Source organism: Protopterus annectens, chromosome 4.part0 (genome assembly GCF_019279795.1).
Source record: "Protopterus annectens isolate FY-2018-M chromosome 4.part0, PAN1.0, whole genome shotgun sequence".
In the NCBI taxonomy this organism is placed as follows: domain Eukaryota; kingdom Metazoa; phylum Chordata; order Ceratodontiformes; family Protopteridae; genus Protopterus; species Protopterus annectens.
In genome coordinates this window covers 578,296,403-578,319,459 of record NC_056733.1, presented here as the reverse complement: position 1 = coordinate 578,319,459, position 23,057 = coordinate 578,296,403, and the positions used below count along the sequence as shown (strand labels likewise).

General features: G+C 38.7%; 1 protein-coding gene across 2 annotated transcripts in view; it reads left to right on the top strand.

The window, feature by feature from the left end:
* Positions 1 to 23,057, top strand: part of MVK (mevalonate kinase) — a 492,094-nt gene that overhangs the window by 330,397 nt on the left and 138,640 nt on the right. For both annotated transcript variants that reach the window (XM_044068507.1, XM_044068506.1), the window contains exons 8-9: positions 15,865 to 15,955; positions 16,057 to 16,173. In XM_044068507.1, the coding sequence (XP_043924442.1) occupies positions 15,865 to 15,955; positions 16,057 to 16,173 (208 nt within the window). The remainder of the gene's footprint in view (positions 1 to 15,864; positions 15,956 to 16,056; positions 16,174 to 23,057) is intronic.

Below are 23,057 nucleotides of genomic sequence, written 5' to 3'. Positions count from 1 at the left end.
TGGGTGAGATCGTAAATATAGGATAAGGTGAGAAGAAGTATTTGAGATGAGAAGGTGGTAGGTTTAGGAGGCATGGTGAAATTTGAATTAGTTGGAGGGAGGATATGATAACAGAATAGATGGAGAGGTATGTTAGGCAGAGTATAGTGGGAGAGGTGAGGGAGGTGAGTAGTGATAGGGGGTGGGTTGTGAGAAAGTTTGATTGGTTGGTGCTGGGATGGCTGAATTGGATGGTTAAGGAGTGGGTGTGGTTATCTGGAGTATAAGCTTAGATGTATTGGGGTAGGGTGGGAATTAGGGGATGGGTAGGGGAGCGGAGTGAGCCCGTAGAGAAGAGAATTGCCTACCATGAACAATCAGTGATATTGAGAACAGGCAAAAAGCATGCGTCAGTTCAGGTAAGGGTGTACTGGGATGCAACTATGGGCTCATTTTAGGACTATTAGCCAAATATTGTCTAGTATTCTTCTGTACTTATAACTTAGAAACTGAGGCTAGACTTTATAAACTAGCTACTGGATACCTTGTCTTTAATTGCAATTACATAAGTGGTTTAAAACATTTAAAGCCCAGGGGAGTAGTTAGCGGAAGTCTGAGCTCGCAAGTATCTTTAGAATCATGAGAGTTTAGTTACATAAGTGCACACTTAATCACATAATCACAGTGCGAGCCAGGGAGGTTCAATAAAATTATACAGCAGGAATAATGAGTAGCAATTAATTAGTTTGCTTTAGCCCACATTATCAAGCAAGGATAGCGATAAATGGAAGATAAACTAGACGCTCACATATTAGAAGTCTAGGAGTTCCATTTTAATCGAGCTAAGCTAGTTTTGGTAGCAGAAAGCCAATTGCTCTAGCACTAGATCCTGTACAGAACCTTTTTTTAAATGAAAGCAGGTTAGTCTGAAGCACTTAGATGTGGGGGAGGGGAAAAGGCAGTAGGGAGGCTAAAGGAGGAGGGGGAGGGACAGGGGAACTAGTACTGAGAATGGATGGGACAGGGAAGGGGAAGGGCAAGGAATACAAGCAGGGAAAGAAGGAAGGTTACAGAGAAAGTGGGGCAGGAGTGTGAGTCAGGAGGGAAAGGTAGAGAGAGCCAAGGAGAAGAGGAGTGCCTACCACGAACAATCAGTGATATTGGGAACAGGCAAAAAGCGTATGTCAGTTCAGGTAAGGGTGCACTGTGATGCAACTATGGGCTTATTTTAGAACTATGAGCCAAATATTGTGGTGAATCACTGAAAATGTTTTAGGTTTTAACATGGACTGGTGCTGTATGGATATATATATATATAGATATATATATATATATATATATATATATATATATATATATATATATATATATATATATATATTATATATATATATATATATCTATATATATATCTATATATATCTATATATATATATATATCTATATATATATATATATATATATATATATATAAGAGGAAGGGTAACACTGGCACCTAGTGACCAAAATAGTAATCTCAAACCGGGTTAAGTAGTTTGAGGAGAAGAGTGGGAGTTATAGGGGGAAAGGAGACCACTGCAGGCTGCTAGCAACGTGCGAAGGGGCACTACACTAAGCAGAATAATTTCACATAACAGAGGAGGTGAAACTGTAGGTAATTCACATACACTAGTAGGTCTTTCAGCAGCAGCACGTTACGTCTTTAGGATACTTGTTTAGGATTCCAGATGGCTTGATTTCAGAGGTGGTAATTCTGGCCAGTATTGTGGAGAAACACCTTGGGAGGTAGGAAATGCAAGACTGGGCAGGCAACAGGCGACACCAGCAGCCTACGGCAGGGCAGGACAGGTATGGCTGGGAATACCTTTTAAAATATACATATATACCTTTTAATAAAAATACCTTTTAAAATATTTTTTTTAAATAATTGATAGATAAAAATACGCCTGACCTGTGTATAAGACTAAAGGGATTAAAAACATTTTATCTGCTTTTTCTTACTATCCATATCCATATAACAGAGCTTTCAATTTCTCAGTTTTTGTATTTTTTTTTTGTTAAGTCTCTTCCAACATATCTTTGCTGTCACACCAGAATCATTTTTAATTCATACTCCTAAATTCTTCATTTTATCATGTCCCCATAAATGGGTGGTGCAGCGGTTAGCATTGCTGCCTCACAGTAAGAGGTTCTCTGGTTCGATTTTCGGCTGGGGTGCCTTCTGTACAGAGTGTGCATGTCCTCCCTGTGGTCGCGTGGGTTTCCTCCGGGTGCTCCAGTTTCCTCCCACATCCCAAAGACATGCAGTAGGTGGATTGGACACTCTAAATTGACCCTAGGTGTGAGTGTGTGTGTGTGTGTGTGTGTGTGTGTGTGTGTGTGTGTGTGTGTGTGTGTGTGTGTGTGTGTGTGTGCCTTCTGTGGAAGGTTGGGAGCCGGGCTGGCAACTCGACACTGTAAAACTCCACTGCCAATCATGAGCAGACAGATGATCCATTGTGGCGACCCCTAACCGGGGAAAAGCCGAAAGAAGAAGATCATGTCCCCATAAATATGGATATTGCCTAACTAATTTGTGTGTAGGTACATCATTTACCACTATTGTCTTTGTTTTAGCTTCATTAATTTTGTATCTGAAAAAGATTTTAAACTGTGTCAAAATGTTCCACAACACTGTAATGTCCTTTTTTGCCTTTTTCAGCTATAAAATAATACTGTCTGCAAATAGAGCCAACTTTTCTTGACTACCATAGTAATTATATCTTTGAATTTCTGAGTCCCTTATTTTCTTTGCCAATGGTTCTAAATATAATGCAAATAAAGGGGAAAGTGGACAGCCCTGCCTAGTTTCACTGCTCAAGTAGAAATTATCCAAGAGGACCCCACCCACTTTAATTTTTGCCTTAGATCCCTCATATATCCTTCTAATCACGTTTATAATTCTATCAAGGAATGCAAATGCTTCCATTGCCCTGCTCATAAAGTCCCAGTTCACTCTGTCACCTGCTTTCTCTTCATCAGGACCAACCAACAACAGTTGTATTTTCTTACATTCTGCTTCTTTCTGGATCATTAGTGTTCTGTTCAGATTGTCAAAAGTTTTCCTTCCCTCCACAAAACCACATTGATCCATACCTACTAATTTTGGCATCACTTTTGCAATTCATTTAGCCATTATAGTCATAAATACTTTATAATTATGATTTAGTATTGAAATGGGCCTTTATGAAGCTGGATCTGATAGATCTTGACCCTCTTTAGCAGTTACCACCGCTTTCTTCCAGGATGTTGGTACTTCTTTTCCTCTTAAAGTACTGTTAAATAAAACCTTCCAGATCTTTGTCAGTTTTTTTCCCTACTAGCTTCTAGACATCCACAGGAATACTGTCTATTCCTGGGACTTTCCTGTAGATTGGTTATACATCCCCATTTGTATCTCCTCTCCTCCTATCCTAACTGTTAATAATTGAGCTTCATCTACCTCTAACCTTGGCATATTTAATTATTCCATAAACATTTCCATTTGTACCTCTTTTTGATTTCCATATTTCTGTGTCTTATACAGACTTTAACTGAACTTCCGAAATATTTTTAATACTTCTACAGGATCTCTTTTTACCTTCCTTGTTATAGGCTCCCTATACTTGGTGACAGCCGTTTCTACTTTTTGTTGCCTGAGTTGTTGTGCTAAAAGCTTTTGTGCTCTGAAGTGATTATAAAAAAACAGTTGTTTGACAGCAATCTTTCTAAACTCATGCATATTATCGAGGTAATCCCTTATTTTTTGTTTAGCATTCTGCAGTTGCTCCTCTTCCTGTTGTGTGAGATTCCCCCTATTCTGCAATACTTTAATATTTGTCAGTCCCTCTAAGTAATTCTTGTTATTTCTTAACCATATCTCCCTTTCTTTTATTTCCACTCTATTTTTAAACTCCACTTTAATTTTATCCCACTCCCTAACTATATTTTTAGAAGAAGTTTCTATCTTCTCCAATAGCTCCTGAATAATTTCCAGGACCCATTCCTTAATTTCCTCTATTTTCAACAGGTAGGTCAGAAAGCACCAGTGTCTCATTTTTATTTTGTTGCCCTGTGTTCTTATTTTACTTATTATTGGCACATGATCTGAAATAGTTATTGGGTGCATGTCAAGGCCTTCAATTAAATGCACATGTTCCTGTGAAATGTAAATTCTGTCTAGCCTAGCCCAGTTTTGTATCTTGGGGAGTAATATGTAAATTCACTCCGAGCTCCTAGTACTGAATTCACATCTTCCATGCCAAATATTTTTATAACTTTTTTCAAAAGTCTACAATCCTTTGTTGTAGTTTCCACTTTTTCACTGTTGCAGTCAAATTCTACTCCCCACTTATAAGTAATATTTCTTGCTGAAAGCTGATTATTTCTCCCAGAATTTTCTTAAGCTCCATTATAGTAGTTTTAGGTGGAATGTAAATGCATGCCAGTGTAATCCTCCTCCCTAGGCAATGGCTCCTTAATACTACAAATCTACCATTATTTTCCTCTTCTATCACTATTGGAACTCCTCTTGCAATTAATATAAGTACGATTTTCTTTTGTCCCAGGTATTCTGCTGAGTAACCATCCTGAAAACCTTTCTTTATCAAATTCACATATTCATTTCTTTCCAAGTGTGTCTCCTGTAACATAGGTATTTGCACGCTACATTTTAATATAGTTTACTATTCTTTCTTTTTTGTATTTTATCTGTTAAACCATTGAAATTTAAAGACAATACAGAAAGCATCATTGTATTAAAATGTTATTATTCCCACCTTTATGTATAACAGCTTTTTTGTTAAACGTCTAGTTCCAGGTTTCATGTTACATGCACACCTTGTTTGACAGGTTGAAATGTTATACAGTTGTTTCTTGTCATATCCATTTGAGCCTATATCACATCTTAAAAAACTTTTTGTTTTATTGAAAGCCCTCAAAAACACACCTCCAATACTCCCTAAAACCTATTAACTGAATACTAACACACAAAAGTATGTACATCTTCAAATACTGACATTTTACCCTCCTTATAGGAACAAATGTCCCAAACTGACAGCCACATTTACAGACTTGAGTTAACTTAAAATAAAGGTTATCCATGCTAAGATGCATGGTGCAGCCTGTGTTTTTACTAAGTGCTGTCTGGGTTTGCCTTCTCTTTATAGCTCTATCAGCTGGGAGAACACCTAAATACTTTTAGAGAACATTATCTCCTATCCAGTTTATCTTTACCAGATTGTAGCCAATTTCTCTTTATCAGATTGTCTTCATGGAGACTTGAGGACCAGATACAGAATTGCTACCAAGTATAAATGTATTTGCTACAAAAAACTGTATAATATTAAATATTCTTTTTCATTTACTTGCTCTCTTTTAAAATATGTTACTAGATCAAGCTAAGGGCCTTAATCCAGTCATTCCCCCATATCAGAATGAGAAAAAGCACATTCTTTTGTCTTTTCTCATGCTCTTTTAACCATACTCTTTTTTTACATTGCAGTGTCTACATTTCTGAAAACTGAACAAGGAGAAAGTGAGAAGAAAGGAGGTATAAAAAAGAAGAAAAAAAAACAAGAGTGCCTGTTTACAATAGTATCCCCATTACAATTAAAAACAACCAAGAAAACTTTACTTTATAACTTGCAAAGAAAATCATACACTATAACAAAATAGCACTATTAAGGAAAAATTTTTGTATTATATGTAGTTAACTTTCTCCCTCTTCCTCCGCCCCCCCTGCGTATTTTTTGAACATTAATGACATTAAGTAAGGCATATACCTTTGAGTCCCCCACAAGTACAACAAAGTAAAAAAAAAGTCCAATATTTTCAGATTTTCTTCATCTGTCCTATTTTGCAAATATAATTATTGCTTTGTAATCCCACATTTTATCAATTTCCAAGTTACTAGTTTTATTCCTGTTCATCTCCATCTCCCATATCCTGTCTGTGCATCATTTCCAATGTACTCTTGATTCCTGTAGTCAACTGCTATGCTCCCTTCCTTCTCTTCAGCATTTTCCATTGAAACATTGGAATAGGTTTCACTGGCACAGTCTCTCTGTGGTCTTTATTACCAGAAGAACAAGAATCAGAATCCCCTTCTGTTTTATAGCTCACTTTTTGTTGGACAAAGTTTTGTATTTCCTGCTTAACATGTACTTCATCAAAAAATGATTTTGTTCCTCCAGGGAAGAATATTTTGAAGATGGCTAGGTACAGAAATTTGAATCTCACACCTGCTTCTTGGCATTCTCTGTATAGTGGAATAAATGTACTCCTCTTCTGCCTGGTGTACAATGAGTAATCATTCTCCACAAACATTCTGCTGTCTCCCACTTTTAGTACTTTGTCCCTCTGCCATAGTTTTGTCAGAATCAACTCATCCTGCTGGTAGGATTGCATCTTTACTATTAAAGGTCTAGGTTGCTTTCTCATAGCCAGGTTTGGAGCATACATGCGATGTGCCTTTTCAGTTATCAGCTCCTGCTGTGTAGTGCCAGTCCAGTTGCTTATTTGTGCTTTCATAACATTAATACCTTCTCCTCCTTCCAGCTTCTCTGGTACAGCTGAAAATCTCATATTTTCACTATGTGCTTTTCCTCTAATTCTGTTATTTTTTTGAAACCTCTCTTTTTGAGCAGTCTCCTATTCAGCCAGCCTTTTCTTCATTTCGACCTCTGATTTTTGCAGTTTTATCACCTCATCTGAATATCTGTTTAAAGCTTTTCCATTTTTTCCCTGCCTTTTATTGTTTGAGCATATACTCGATCAGTATTTTGTTTATGTTAACTAGATCTGTGTGCAGGTGTCTTATGCTTTGCTCTGGGTTACTGGAAGTCATGTCTGGAGCTTGCACTGCTTTTTGCTGAAAAGCTGCTGCACTTGGCTGCAGCACCTTTCCCAGTCAGTGTTTTTTTCTCATGTTTTGTAGCTGATTTTCCTTCAGGTCCTCTGTATTTCTTTTATTTCCTGGCATCCAGGCAGTGCACTTGCTAGCTTGTTACTGAAATTTACCCAGAAACACAAACGCTCACTGGCCTTCCTGCTGAGTGTGTTTTTACACTGGGAGAGGTAGAATTAAGCTGTTGCTCAATCTGCAGACATCTTGGAAGTCTATGACAGATGGTCAAAATCATTCTTATCATAAAATATTATTTTATGATGGGAAATAGTATAAAATGTCTTTGCCTTATCTAAATGAAGAACATTCACAGGTAACCCCTCATCCAGTGCATCCCACTAGGGTTGATAAAAGTGCAGTAAATTTGTCTGAAAATACCTACTCCAAATAAATCTATGCTTAAAAATATTCCTGTTCCAACCAATAGTCTGCAGGATATATTTAACAGTTACTCTATCAAAGTATTTTCCCAGTAACAAATGAGACTACTAGGTCTAAAATTATTAATTAAGGACATATCCCCACCCTTAGGCACTGGAACAACAATAGCTTCCTTAATACTGCTGGTATAAAACCCATTATGATATTTATTCCACAAGTCTTTAAACTAGGATTTACAGAACTTATTATACCTTTAAAAAAATCCCTTTTATTCTATCTGGTCCAGCTGCAAAGCTGGGGTTGATCTTAAACAGCTCTTCACAACCAGTTTTAAATATGTTGGGGCACAAATCATTGCCATTAAAAAGAAAATGATTTTAGATGTAGAACCAGCCTGAAATATTGCCAATGTGTTTGCAAACAATATTAAGTAAAGAATCCAAATCAGTTTTTAAATTATCATTTTACTTTATATTATAATATATTGCAAAAAATGTCATTATACATATTTAGATGTCTTAAAAAGGGTGGCACAGTGGTGCAGTGGATAGTGTTATCACCTCACAGCAAGAGGTTCCCCAGTTCGATTCTCGGCAGGGGGGAGCATTTGTTGCAGAGTTTGCATGTCCTCCCTGTGTTCACGTAGGTTTCCTCTGGTTGTTGTGGTTTCCTGCCACATTCCAAAGACATGCAATAGGTGGATTAGGCACTCTAAATTGGCCATAGGTGTGTGTGTGTGTGTGTGTGTGTGTGTGTGTGTGACAGAGTGAGAGAGTGGTGTGGAAAAACTACCACTGCAGGGCTAACCACCCGGCAGTGTAAACCTTGTCTTTGAATGATTGTCACTGTTGACGTGACACCCTGACTGCATGTGCAAAAATGGGAAAAAGGGGTTGTGGATGGATGGATGGATGGATGGATGGATATCTAAAAAAGGACTTTTTATCCAAAGTTGGAATAACATGTTTTCTCTCTAGTGGAAAATCACCTATGAGGTAGTGTACCAATTCAACATAGACCAGGGGATGCTTTAGCAAATATTAGTAAAACTAAATGCTGTGATTATTTGTGGAATAACATAAGAGTATTAAGGTCTAACAACCAAAATCTATTAGAAGTCTACAAATCAACTCGTCCCCCAAGCAAAAATATCCTATCACATGGTTTAGCACGCCTCTGGAACTCCCTACCTCCATCAATTCGTATCACCTCCAACCATTTTATTTTCAAAAAATCACTTCATTTATATCTAGTATCCCAGTGGGAATGCTCTTGCTTCCACCCCACATAACTAACACTGGTAATTCCATCTTCCTTTCCTTCCCCTATTTACACCTGCAATATTCCCTTAGAATTTCTCCTATCTCATACACTCTTAGTGTTATTATTGTATCCACAAGAATACACCACGCTGTACCCCTTACGTGTAGGATTCCTGATATGTAACTGTACTTCTCATTAATTACTTTGCAACATTCCTTCTTTGTTTGTACCACCTGTAAGCTTCATCACTAGTTTGTATTATTTGTAAAAGTTTCATCTCTAGTTTGTATTAGCTGTAATGTTTCCTCTACTACTTTGTAATTGTTTGTTTGAATCTTTTACTCTTGTATAATTATCATGTTTAACCTATTGTAACTTTGATTGTTTGGAGCTTTTCTCCCCAGGACTCCATTGAAAATGGGTTCTTTGTGGCCCAATGGACTATCCTGGTAAACCAACTGCAAATAAATAAATAAATAAATCAATAAGAGTGGATCTGGCTTTAAAATCAGAGCTGCTTCAGTTTGGACTGGGGAAGGAAACGGTGGTGCTCAACATTAGTTACGATAGATGAGAGTTGATGTCATGTCATGATGAGTTTACAAATATCATGGGAGGTTTATAGAGTCACTAAACCATTAAAAAGAGACAGACCCTTAAACTTAATATGTAAAGAAAATTCACAAATTGTATTCCTGCAAGAAAAACACACAACATAGGAAACTAGCAAGCAAAAGGGTATGCAGTGTTAGTTCAAAGTAGTTGCGAAAAAGGAAGGTGTAGAGGTGTAGTACTATTAGGGAAAATATTTTGAACTGCATGGAAGAGAGAATATTGGCAAGTAATGATGGATGCTTAGTTTGGAAAGGAAAATTGAGGGGAGAGTGGACAACTGTAGTGTCCATTTATCTCCCACCTAAAGCACTCTGGGATGGACAAATTGATGGCAACAAATTGAAAAAAGGTTATACATACTGTAGTGTTAAGTGGAAGGTTTAGTCAAGAATAGACAAGACAGTGGGGCTAAGAAAATTCCAGCGCCTAGTTCAAGACATGAAGGTTAGGCTGCTAATTTTCTTGAAACATGGTTATGGTTATATTAAGTGGAAAATTTATCTGGGACTGAATGATTTTTGTTTGACACACTGGAAATTGCTGACATTTCGTTTAGAAACTGATTCCTTTTACAGTGGTTAAAGGTAATATTCGATGACTTACTTGAACAAGCAAAAGAAAGGGATAGTGAGGGAAGGGATGAGTGCAAGAAGTTGATTAAGAGACTGGTACAGGACAATATAAAAGAACAAAGGAATAAGAGGGAAGTTTGCAAGAGAAATGTTGACCGAATTAAGGGGGTTGCAGAGAGAGAGGATTTGGTGATTTGGTAGAGACAAAAGTTAGGATGAGGGAGAGTGAAAGAATTTGGTTCAGGAGACCAGTGTTGAGGGGCACTTTTTTTGGCAAACACCCCTAGAGCTTTGAAGATATTGGCAGCAAGGTTGCATCAGCTAGCAGTGCAACTTGCAGTGTTTTAACTAAGGGGATACTGTAAGTGGAGAGTTTAAAGAATGCTGTCAGATATAAGAGATTTTTAGGTCCTACTATGCTATGCTTTTTGAAAGACTACCTGTTAATAAGGAAAGAGAAGGGACAATTACAGAATTTATTTAGTAGTAGTGTTGGTGCAATACTCAAAACTGACTGTAGAGTTAGGAATATATCTGGTAAAACCAATTACCCCAGAAGAAATGAGAGAGGAGATAGGAGAGCAAATGAATGGGAACACACTTGGCTTAGATGGCATATTTGTAGAAATATGGAAATTAGCAAAAGAATCAGTAATTAAAATATGGATAAAACTATTTAATAAAATTTTATACGGGAGAAAGCACCAAGGTCTTGGAAAGATGGTGTAATTGCTGTGTTAAATAAAGAAGAGAAATAACCCAAAAATCCCAAATCTTCTAGATTCTAGAAGCTAATCAAGCTAAACGGCAGCTGGCCATGCTCTCACTAGATGCAGAAAAAGCATTCAACACGGTAGATTGTGTTTTTTCTGGCAAGGTTTTTTTAGAACATGAATTTCCCTTTTCAGTTAATTAGTATGTGGAGGGATTGTATAATAATTCAACAGCAAGGGTTAAGGTGTTTGGATTACTATTAGAACCCCTCTTGCTTTCTCAAGAGATGAGGCAGGGATGTCCTCTCTCACCATTGTTGCTTACTTTGTGTTCGGAACCAATGGCGGTATGGATAAGACCGTCACACGTTAGGCCTTTTCAATGGGGGGGGGGGGTCTGCAATTTCAGCCTGAACTTTACACAGATGATGTTCTTGTCACTTTAGTGCATCCCAGGGAAGATATGTTCCACACCACTTGCAGTTCTTAAAGCAGTTTGAGAAGCTGTCAGGATATAAGGTAAGCAAAGAAAAGATTAGCACAGCTGGAGTCAGTATTCCAAATCATGAAGAGTTGCAAAAACGATACTCTGATTGGTGCAAAGGAGATCATTTTAAATATTTGGGGGGGGGGGTGATGTTAGCAAGTTCAGATGAAGCATCTGTGACAACAACTTTTCACTGTATTTGGGGAAAAGATGAGGGACAGTCTGAAGTGACGTAGGTTGCTTGGTCTAGATTTAGATCAAAATGTCCAGGAACTACACTGACATTTAGTGCACAACCTTTTGTATCTGGGGCAATCCTTTTGGTCATCACCAGGAAAGGAGAGGTTGAGGAGGTTAATAAATTAGATGAGGGACTTTGTATGACATAGAGATAGGCCAAGGATGAAATAGGATGAGACAATTTTGCCTGAGGATATGGGAGGATTGGTTGGCCCAGGTACAGAAAAGTACTGTAGAGTGATTTGCTTTGCGTTATTAGGCAAAATAACAAAACCTTAGTTTACACCAATTTGGAAAAAATCTTACAAGATAAAAATAACTGGTTGGGTTTGAATAACATGCTGGAAGACTTTGGGGATAAATACACCAATATAGTATCTCCTACTTAATTAGATGAGTTGGCTAAGACTGTAACTAGATCTGATGTTTTCTTTTCAGTCTGTTCCTCAACATGTGGGTTTTGAATCTGACCTCAGATTTGACTTCAGCTGCTTCCAAGCTTTTTTATTCAGTGCTCAGACTCCTCCCCTTACCCATAATCCCTGTACAGAAAACAAGCTACCTTAGATCTCATTTGCTGCCAGTGTAGCTGGGTGGATTTTTGAGTGCTCAGTATTGTTGGACTGTTTTTTCTTAAGGTAAATACTCTATTCTGTTGCTTGATTTTGTTCCGTCTTCACCTCGCCTTGTTGTTGTCAATCACTTTCTTTTTTCTGTCTGGTATTGTTTTCTAATATATTAAAGATTTATTTACTGTAACCTCTCACCAGTGTTTTTTCTACTTTATTTTTATCCCTTCAAAAAATCTTTCCCTATTTCTTCTTTCTATTTGTTCCATTTTTGCTTTCCTTTGTTAGCCAAATCGCATAGTAACCTTCGGGTTTTAATAAATGTACAGCTTGCCCACACAAGCTTCCCAACCCTGATGCACATGACAAGTGTGTATATTTTCTAGACCCATTGCACTTGGACATTGCCTGCTGCATTTGCAAGGCATTTGGCCAAAGGGCCATTATAGAAAGGAGAAATAAGTTCATTTTGAAGGGACTTCTTCAACCATCTTCTTCTGATAAATGTCCCTGAGGCTCAAGGAAGATGACAGCTTCCTATTCTTCTGCTTCTCCTTCTCCATCATTGTAATGAAGCTTTCTGACAGGAAAGGCGACATAAGGATCTTAAAAAAGGATAAGGCAAAAGCTTCAAGAAAAAAGTCTCTGGACAAGACACTTTGTTGCCAGCTCCAAAAGTCTTAAAATCCACAGAGCCAACACTCTTCTTGGATCTGATAATCCTTGGATTCAGTATACCTCCAACATTTTCACTGGAGATGGTTTCACCTCCACTCTCCAGTTTTACAAGAGAAGTCGCCATATTACTCTAGACCACCTTCCTCTTCCTCATCAGTTAGGTCGGCTAGGTTCTCTAGAAGTCTCACCAAAGCTGACATGCATAAGCTGATGAGGAAATTTCTTCAGACCCAGATCCAATTGGGGGTTCTCCTGGTTCCAACCATTTTTGGGATGAAAGATACAGTTCTGTCCTTTCATTCATTGGTAACTCCTTCTCCAATCTGTCCTTCCAGAATGGAGCACCCGAATCCCATTTACCCCCGATGTATATGTGTTTCAAAGCCAAATCCATATCTTTTTGACTCTGGTGAGTTCTTTGATGAGGTTGGCGCTGACCTTGTCCAATCCATCTGGAGCTTGGAGCCAGGCACTTGAAGTCAGCTCTGACAGGATAGGATTTTATCTGAGATCCTTGGATCTGTTCCTTCCCTTAGGGGCTTCAGTGGTTGTTAGTTCAACTTCAACATCAGCCTCAGAGCATTGTAGGATTGGGACCAGAACTGAGCCACTTTCGGGGGTTTGGGTTCCTAGACTGTGTCTCTCCAATCTGTATTGACCTCTGTGTTCAAGACTTTTGAGAGACTACTCTCTCATCTGATTGAGAGGACTACCTCTTCAAAGTCAGAGCCACCTCTTCCCCATAGGATTTCCCAGGGTTCGGAGCCTATTTATCTTGTTCTATTGGGACAGCCAGTTCTCAGAAGCTTCAAGGCAGTTGTCGTTTCAGAGACGACTTCAGCCTCAGAGTCCTCCCTTCAACAACCAACAGAGGAGGTACACAGGATGAACAAGTGTAAAAGGAGACACTGATTCCCCTGAGGAATCTCCTACATGGGCTCTGATTTTGAAGGAGAAGGTTTCCCCAGATCCCCCTTTAAGGATGTCTCATTAGGGGAGATCCTCAAACTCCTTAGACAGAAAGGGGGTCAGTCTTCTCTAGTCCCTTCTGCAGAAGATTCAGTGTTCCTTGAGGATTTCAGTTGTGACCCATGTATGTCTTGGTTAGTCCCCTCTGCAGAAAACGTAATCTTATCGCAGGTATGGAAGGAACCTGACACAGGTGAACCAATCCCTAAAAGACCTGATAAATTTTTGATTGTTCCTAAAGACCAGCCCCATTGGAGTAAAGGGCTTTTGTAGTAGGTACTGTGATGGTAGCTGCAGTAATCAAGAAGGAACTCACAGAGGAGAGTTCTTCTGTCCATGTACCAAACAGGGAATCTGAGGAATTGGACAGATTTGGGAAGTGGGTCTGTTTATTCCTGTTGTATATTTTTGGTGAGTGAGCTAAATTATCTGGCATATGTCATGCATTTCCAGAGGGACTTGGCTAAGGAGATCATCAAGTCTGTTCCAGAAACCATGTCAGAGGATCAGAGGAAATCTATTGATTTTCAGTCGGTGACCCTTCAGTCTCTATGTACCGTCTCTATGTGCCTTATCTCCAGTGCCACAGAAGGTATGCCTAGAGCAGCTGGCACAAGTATAAAATCAGGAGACGTGCCTAGATGTGGCTTTGCAACTTTGCAGAACACTTCAAGACATCCTTCTTCTACATCCCCTATGATGGATCAACCCTTTTTGGTTCTAAACTTGGAGAGTAATGTGAAAGATGGCAAATCCCTTTCTGCCACAGCAGTAAGATTCTCCTCCCCCTCAAGTGACCCCATCCAGAAACCGGATGGGAGGGAAGAGAATTTGGTTTCGTAAATCATAGGGATTTAATTCTCATACCTCTTGAGAAACAGCCCCCTGAGTAGGAGCCAATTAGTGATTATGCTTACCCTTGCACCCAACAGCCTGACATCCATAACTCAAAGACAAATGGGTACAAAGGATCATTATTAGAGGCTATTTCATTCCCTCTCACACCCAACCTCTCACCCGAAAAAGACGTCCTAACACCCCACCCTTGCAAAGGGAAGCAGCTGGCTTCAGAAATAAGGAAGCTTTTAAGAAACCAAGGTCAGCTCGAAAACCCATATGATGAGGAAGGACAGAAACACACAACACAGATCTGATATTATGGTAAGTACATAACTTTCATTTTTATGACGAGAAAGAGGTATGGTCCCTTGAGGTCACATGTATTGCCAACAGGTGTATAGATAAAAACCACCAGGGGATAGGATTCAGAGGGGGGAATGGAAAAAGATGAGGCCTACATTGAGGTAGTGGGGTCAGTTAATGCCGGGAGAGGGGATTTTGGAATGGGATGAAGTTGGGTGGAACTTTGAGGTACCTGAAGAGAAATATTTGCATTTTTATGCAATCAGGTGGCAATTGGAAACCTCCCCCTGAGTTAAAATCTTCAAAGGTGAATGGCCAGGCTTTAAGTGGTAGATTTCAATTCATTCCAAACATAAGTTAGATAAACACGTTATTTTGACAATTTATAAGTTTCTGGAGGAGGATAAAAAGCTTATGCAGTAAGAATTAAGGGAGGCTTGGGGCAAGGTTTTGAGGTTTCACCTCAAAGTGATCACATAAATACTTTTAATTACCTGCTAGGCTGACTCATGTAAGTCAACAACACCAACAACAACACAGCCAACAACAGATTCCATCCTTGTCCACTTCACGTACTTAGAGACCTTGAACAGTATAGCACAGATACTGGCCGGGAGAGTACAGCAGATGATGAAAGAGATGCACTTAATACTGTTTGTGTGTGAGGTGGGCTGATGTGGAAGAAATGAGCTAGGAAGCAGAACATGGTATCTGTTGAACCTAGCCTTTTGATAGTACCTTGATCACTTCCCCCAAACTGCAATAAGGTAGTTGGAAAGCAATTTCTTTAGTCAGGCATTTCTCCACGTTTTCAGAAATGTCAAGAAGCTTGAAGAGGCAGCAAGGAGTTAGGTGACTATCTTCACATTTAAGTACTACCTACAAATTTGTCTAAGTTTGTAGGTTGGATTATATGTGCTTTACAAGCTTACACTAGGAGCAACTGTATGAGAGTAAGTGGTGTTATTTACTTCAAAGTCAGCTGTGACCATGGAGGAGCACAGTAAAGGTGTATATGGGGAAGGGGGGGGGGTTAGGCATACTAAACTGGATTAGGAGTGCAGTTTCTTTGCAATTTTTGTGTATCTAGAAATTGGTGATCCCTTCTAGGTAAAGGAGATGGTATTAGTCATTTGACAATATAAATAAAATTGCAGAAGCTGCCACTTGGAAAATAGTGGTGAATGGCAGTTATACTGCAGGTCATTTAAAGCAGCCAGACAAGACAGAGGTTGTTCATATGTTTGCACTACTTATCTTGTGAATGTTGTGCATTAGAAAGTCTAGTGACTTTAAACAGTTTAGTAAACTACAGTTTCTGCTTTTACAGGGTACCAGTTTTAAGGATTCTTCTGACAAATACCAAGGTACCTCGAAGCACAAAAATCCTGGTAGCAGGAGTACGAGACAGACTTAAAAAGGTTTGCCAATACACTTTTTTTGTATCTTTGATGGACAAACATTTTTTAAGTTTTAATCGTGTGCAGAGTTATGAGTCTACTTTTCTGTCATTTCTCCTCAGTTTCCTGGTATAATAAATCCCGTTCTGGATTCAATAGATGCAGTGTCATGCAAATGTGAACATGTTCTGGAAGAAATTGCTGAGCATCCTTCTTTAAGTCACTACTGTGTTTTAGAGGTATGGCTCATTCTATGTTACTGTTGCTTGACTTGCTTAGACAAGTTTTACAAGTTAGAGTTTGCAAAAGAAATACGTAAGGTGTGTTGAATAGGTATGGTATAGTATTAAAATTCTGGAAAATACTATGACAATTTTAAGCACGATTTGATTTTTGATTTTTTTTTTATTTAACAATGACATGTTGTGCTTTATTGTACAAAATGTGATATACTAAATAATATAGTATAGTCCAACACAATAGTAATAATGATTTTAATAGAGTTGCACAGGTGTATGGCACAGTTTACTGCTGCTGGTAGTACTGTCCAAAGTGCAGTGATACAGTAAGCTCCATTCGTAGTGGGACATAACTGTTGCCGAATATTTTGGGATACATTTCAGACAGATGCTCATCTAAATGTGTCATTTTTTATTTGTTTGTACCATTCTGTATAGCATCTTATTATTTTAATGTATTGTGATGACTTACCTTAGTTCTTTGCTATTTGCCAAACTGGTGTTGGACTTGGAATTTGTGTATAGAGTTGAGCAGCAAACCAGCAGTGCTATTAAGAAATTGCAGTATCTGTTGTCATTGCTATACAGTGAAAATGGTCTATAACTCACTATAAATCTTTGTCTTCTAATACAAGTAACTAAATGCGTGCCATTTTTTATGCATACATTTGCATATATAATGGAAATATAGTTTTATTATGCATTATTAAAAGATGTATGTACCACTCTTTGGGAAATAGGTTTTACCATGTATATACTCATGCTGGTTATTTGACCATATTATTATTGAATAGATTGAAATTGCTCAACGCTAAAGAGAGAATGCATTTAAAAAGAAATTTAGTTTTAAAGTTTTCTTCTGAACAGAGAAGAGTAAATGTACACAGCCGAAAACATAATGGTTAGCTTTTTGCCAAACTGTAATTTAACAGTCTGGCAATTATATAACTTAATTCCAAATTAGTTGCTCACACTAACCCATCATAATTACAGCTGGAAGTCTTTGGCCGTAATCCACCTAAAGAGCTTTCCTCTCTTGGCCACATTCCTTGCTTTATTGGGAACCGCTCACCTGCTGATTTTCTCAAAGAATTCTCCAATATACCCAAACAGTAGAACATTACATTTCCTTCCACATAAATTCACCCAAATCCCCCAGAATACCTCTTAACCTTCTACTTCTTCAAATTCGAGCAGATAAATGAATCAGGCATCCACCAAAGCTGTTATCATACAGGTCTTTTATTAATAACACACAGGATAAGCACTTTCACACAAGATTGTGCTTCATCAGATCCATCTGAATCTCCCACCATCATCAGATATTCATGTTTAGCAGCTCATTTGCATGTTCTTACTGCTCACTGGTGTACATTACCCTAAACTACAGTGAGATATAAAACCAGTGTCTCTGAACTATTAGCAAACTGAAAAACAGATATCTCTTAATTGAGAGCATGTCTTCCACTCTGAATCTTGCTCTCTGTTTCCTGGTTGGCTGCAGTAGACCTGCCTAATTTCATTTTATGTCACTTCTGCCAAGATAATGTTGTCTTTGGATGTCTACTAAAAGAAGAAGTAAGTAGTTTAGTTTACTAGTAATGATACTGATGCCTGAAAAACTGGACATTCTCAGTGTCTTAATTTTTTTTCTTTGAGCAAAATATCATGTATGTGATCTTGGTTGTTGTCACCATGGCATTAGCAGATTTTAATAACTTTAAGAACTCGTACAACAGCATCTTCAAAAATAAAACCAATATTCCTGATAATAAGTGATGGATTTCATCTTTAGAAACATTAGCATAGACCTTGAGTCTTTCCTTCAGGAATCAAACATCTGTATTCAGTTATTGTTAGAATTTGCTTAGAAAAAAAGCTACAGGAAACAGTCAGGTAATTGGAGGCTAGAACTAATTACAAAATGTTTGGCGTTCAAGGAGGGAGCAACAGAATAGATCCATGAACGTATCCACATGCAGGATTTAAGGAACTGGATATTTAGAAATCTAAAGATTCATTAGGCTTTTTAAGCTGAACTCAGCCAAAGTCACTGACCTCAATTAATCGCGTTAAAGATCAAGTTTAAATGTGCAAAATAAACTTTTGTTTTCATGACATTCTGTGCGGAGTCTGCATGTCCTCCCTGTGGTCGCGTGTGTTTCCAACGGGTACTCCGGTTTCCTCCCACATCCCAAAGACATGCTGTAGGTGGATTGGACACTCTAAATTGGCCCCAGGCATGAGTGCGTGCATGTGTGTGCCTTCTGTGGAAGGTTGGGCACCGGGCTGGCAACTCAACACCGTAAAACTCCACTGCCAATCACGAGCGGACAGGTGATCTGCTGTGGCGACCCATAACCGGGAAAAGACGAAAGAAGAAGAAGATGCATCACAGACACCACTGAAACAACTGTAGTTGCAAACATTATACATCACTTATAATCTAACTGGTCATTGCCATTTAAGCATTGCACAGCTCATTCAAATCTTGACTTCTTTTAATCCTCATTCCTTCTCTGCATATATTGTTCCCACAATGCTCATTTTTCTTATGTAGTTTGCTCATTCCCTTTTCTAAATATCTCACTTCCAGTTGTTTTATCTCTGTTACAACATTCACTGTGTCTAGTAAAGCTGGTTTACACTTTGATTTCCATTTTCTAGTAATTGCTTTTTTGGCAGCCACTGTAATTAGACTCAGCAAAGCTTTGCTATGTCTAAACAATTCCGATTCTGTATCACAGCTGAAAAAAATCATCTCCCTAGTCAATCCATTCTGCCCACCCAGCATCCCTGACAGAGCAGTCTGCAGGCAATCTTCAAAGTCTGCCAACTCATTACGCTCCCAGAAAATATGTTCCCAACCGCCTCTTCCTTGTCACACCTCCAACATTTGCTATCCATCTGAGGAAAAATTCTTTGGAGTCTACTTGGGGTATAAAAGTACCTATGTAAACACTTTCAGGCAATGATCCTAGATCCTGTAGACTTTGTTGCATATCTGGGAGATATACATACATTTTGCCCACATTGTCTCTTTGTGAATTGCTTATCCAATCTCTCTTCCCAGTTCTTTGTAAGGAACTGAGAGTTCTGTCTAATTCATTAGAAGTAGATAGGGGGGGGGTATTGCTGTTTTTTTTTTTTTACTAGGGAGAGTATAGAGTTTATTAAATTGTGAGGCAATGCTATCTGTGGAATTTGTCATGGTTGGAGCTGGGGTTGTGATCTGTCCATTCCTTAGCAGATGTTTGATGGCTCCCCAAAATTTCTGGGGATTGTTTTGCTGTTTTTTGTTGTATTGTTGTATAGCACATCTTTTTATCGTGCCTGATTTTTTATTTTTTTTTGGCAAGGTTGTGTAATTGCCGTTAACTAAAAAAATAGTCTTGATTTTTGGTCTTGTGGTATAGGGACCAGGCTCTGTCTGTCCTTTTGAAGAGCTGTGTGGTGTCATTGGTAAGCCATGGTATGTGCTTGGAGTTAGAACGTGCCTTTTTGATGGGAGCAAGGTTGTTTAGGACATTGAGGAATTTGTCATTGAAATATTGAACAGCCGAGTCAAGGTGCAGATATTTTAAAGGGGGGGGGGGGGGGCAGTCATATTGTTGCAGGAGGCATGTGAAGAGTTCATGGGAGAAATTGTAAATGATATTTTTAGTAGGGCAAGTGTGGTGCTTAAGAAGATAAGTTGCTAAGTGATCACCTACAGCCAGATTAGTGACAGAGAGAGGGTTTGTTTTAAGTGTCCAGTCTAGGATTGATTCTTTTTGTCTGTGTTTGTCAAATCTGGTAGGGGATTGTGTAATTTGACAGAAACCATGGAGGTTAGTGAAATAGGATGGATTTTCCAAGGAGTAGGTATACCAGTTCATGTTGAAATCCCCAATTATTATTATTTCTTGACTAAAAATTGAGGCACACCAACAAAGAAGGTCTTCATTAATGTCTGGGTTGTTACCTGTGGGTATATAAATAGCTATTATAATGAAGAGTTTATTGGAGTTTTTTGAAGGCAGGTGATTAGAATTTCAAAATTCAAGAGGTCTGGTAGGTTGATTTGAAGACTTCTATTTTTATATATTACAGTTATGCCACCACCTAATTTATGAGTCCAGTTGCGTCTATGGATGCTATAACTATGGGTTAGAATTTCACTATCCGGTATGTGGGGTTTTAGCTACATTTCTGTTAGGACTGATAAATCGGGAGAGTATTGGGTGATAGTTGCATGAAATCATGAATTTTATTTAGGATGCTTCTTAGGTTTGTGTTTAATATTAAGAGATCAGAGCTACTTTGTGGGAGATTAATGATGTTTGGGGAGTAAGGGTTGCTTGGAGTGAGAGGGGTTTGATTAAGGGGTTGAGGTCCTGGCTTAGGATGTATGTCACCACTTAGTTTGATCAGGGTAGAATTGAATAGAAGTAGGTGTGTGAGTTTGTTAACTAGTTTAACATATTGCATCACTATATTTTTAACTTTTGGGACATTTCTTATGCTGCACTCTATAGGTCACTCACCCAACCACCTTATGTCCTTTTTACTGCATTTCTACTTTAGCTCTGCTAAGTCTGTCATTTCTTGCTTAAGGATCTACATATGTTCTTTTTTTTTCCCCTTTGTTTTTCTGAATCGATTATGTACATTAGTCATGGCACCAGCCCACTTCCTGAATTTTAGCTCTGCTCACCTTGCATTGTTATACCATCATCTATGTCTTTTCTCCTTTATAATATAACTTTACCCCTAGGTCAACCCTCACAATCCTTTTGTTGAAAAGACTTAAACTCTGCTTTGTCCCCCACCTCCATTGATATGTCACCCCATTTGTCTGTTTGCACCCCCTCTAATTCATTATTTTACCCATTCTTTTCTTTGGTTCCCCTCAATGCCATCAGTTGCTTGGCTTCTGCACCTGTTGGAACTGAACTCTGCATCTTGTACTACCCATGAGGTGAGGCCACCCTGATAGAGAGAATGAGAAAAGGGAGAGATCAGGGGGATGACTAGTATTCTTCTGGTAGAGGTCATCACTACTGGGGTAAGATAGGGAAGAGGAGCTTTTGGTTTTGGATATGGAGCAGAGCTAGACATTGGCAGCTTCGCATGTGCTGTCATCCATGCCAAGGCTTTTTCCTAAAGTCCTTTCTCAGTTGTGCTGACAATTTTTGGTAGGTTAGGTTGGGCAGTGATAAATGGTATCTGACAACTTGCATGCTCCAGGCTTAGGGTAACCATGCCTCCTCGGTCCACCCATACCCCTAACCTGGTGATTGTTCCAAGTACTGAACTTCACCAGGGTTTGAAGAATGATCCATTTATGCCAGCACTGACCATCCCTATCCCAGGATAAAACTGCAAATTCCAACCAGGGTGACCCTGGTCATAATCAAGACATTGTCTGTCTGTATATTATGCTGGCATTGTGCCCACATTTACTGCCACTTTTATCACAGCCTCCTATTCTTAGGTAATTCCCTTTCTGACATCCAGCCTTGTTCCCAACAGCTTGGGCATTGTACTTCCACAAATAGTCACCAAACTATTTTTTTTTTTTTACTTTTCTACCCACATCTTCATCAAACGTCTCTAACTTTGGCTAAATGAGTACCCTCTTTCCTCTCTGTCCTGTAATAGAAGCCTTTAATAACCATTAACATGTATCTTTTAAAAAACAACTTGCTCCCAGGCGCTCCATTTGTTTGACACTCAACATGCCTTTCTCCCATGACCTTTCTATATGACTCGGTCATTCATCTCCTGAATTTTATGTACAGCCTTAACCTTATTGCAACCCTTCCTGAATGAGAAGTGTTCTTCTACTCCACATGAACAGCGGAGATGAAATCATCTCCACAGCAATTCTCCATTTGCTATCCCTTGTTTTGGAAGCCTTTGGAAGCAGTATGGTGCACCCTTAGAGCAAAATACTTAGCCCCATTTTGCACCTCTGTGAGACAGTGCTCTTTCTCCTACTTTCCAAAGGGACTGTGACTTTATTATGTTTCCCTAACAGACTCTGCATCCCAAACTCCTTAAATGCAGCCAGTGACAAAGACAGTCTAATTCATATTATAATAACCAACCATTCACTTCTTGTAGCTAGTCACCAGTCTCAGAATGTGTAGGCTTAAGCATATAGCCAATTTACTAAGTAGTAGTTCTGGAAAAAAAACATTTAACAGAAATATAAAACCATAAGCCATAGTAAGTATTTCATGTTTTATTATAACTGCTAGCGCATCTTCTTACACACAATAAACTAAATTTATAAAGTGTATGCTGTGGTGTACATGGTGTATGTCTAACTGTGATTGTGTGTGTGTGTGTGTGTGTGTGCGTGTGTGTGTGTGTGTGTGTGTGTGTGTGTGTGTGTGTTGTGTGTTGTGTGTGTGTGTGTGGTTCTCCTGTACTGGCAGGGATATTTTATGTTCGTCAATGTCCCTGATTTTGACCCAATGTCCCTGATTTTTAGAGGATTTGCCCCTGTCACAGCTGAAAATGTTGTCTCTAGTAAAAATGTGCAGAGATTTTCATCAGAGTTGTCATATTTGTTCTTAACTCTTCTTTCTGTCATTTTAAGCTTTTTACGCAGTATGATTCTGTCTCTGCTCCTTCAACTTCTAAGCCGACAATTTTGTATCTCTATTCCCTAATTTAGTAAGAAGCTGCTTTTCTCCTCTTTGCACATCTATTCCAATTTGCCACCTCTCTGTGGATATTAACAAGGCCCCTTAGCCTTTCTTGTAGTTAACATGTCAATCTCCTATCCCGTTTTCTGATCTTTTTCTCTTGCTTTATGAACTGTTTTTTTCAACTGTGTCCAGTGTTTGCATGTCCTTTTTGTTTGTTTAATTTGCTTGCTGCTGTTATCTCCT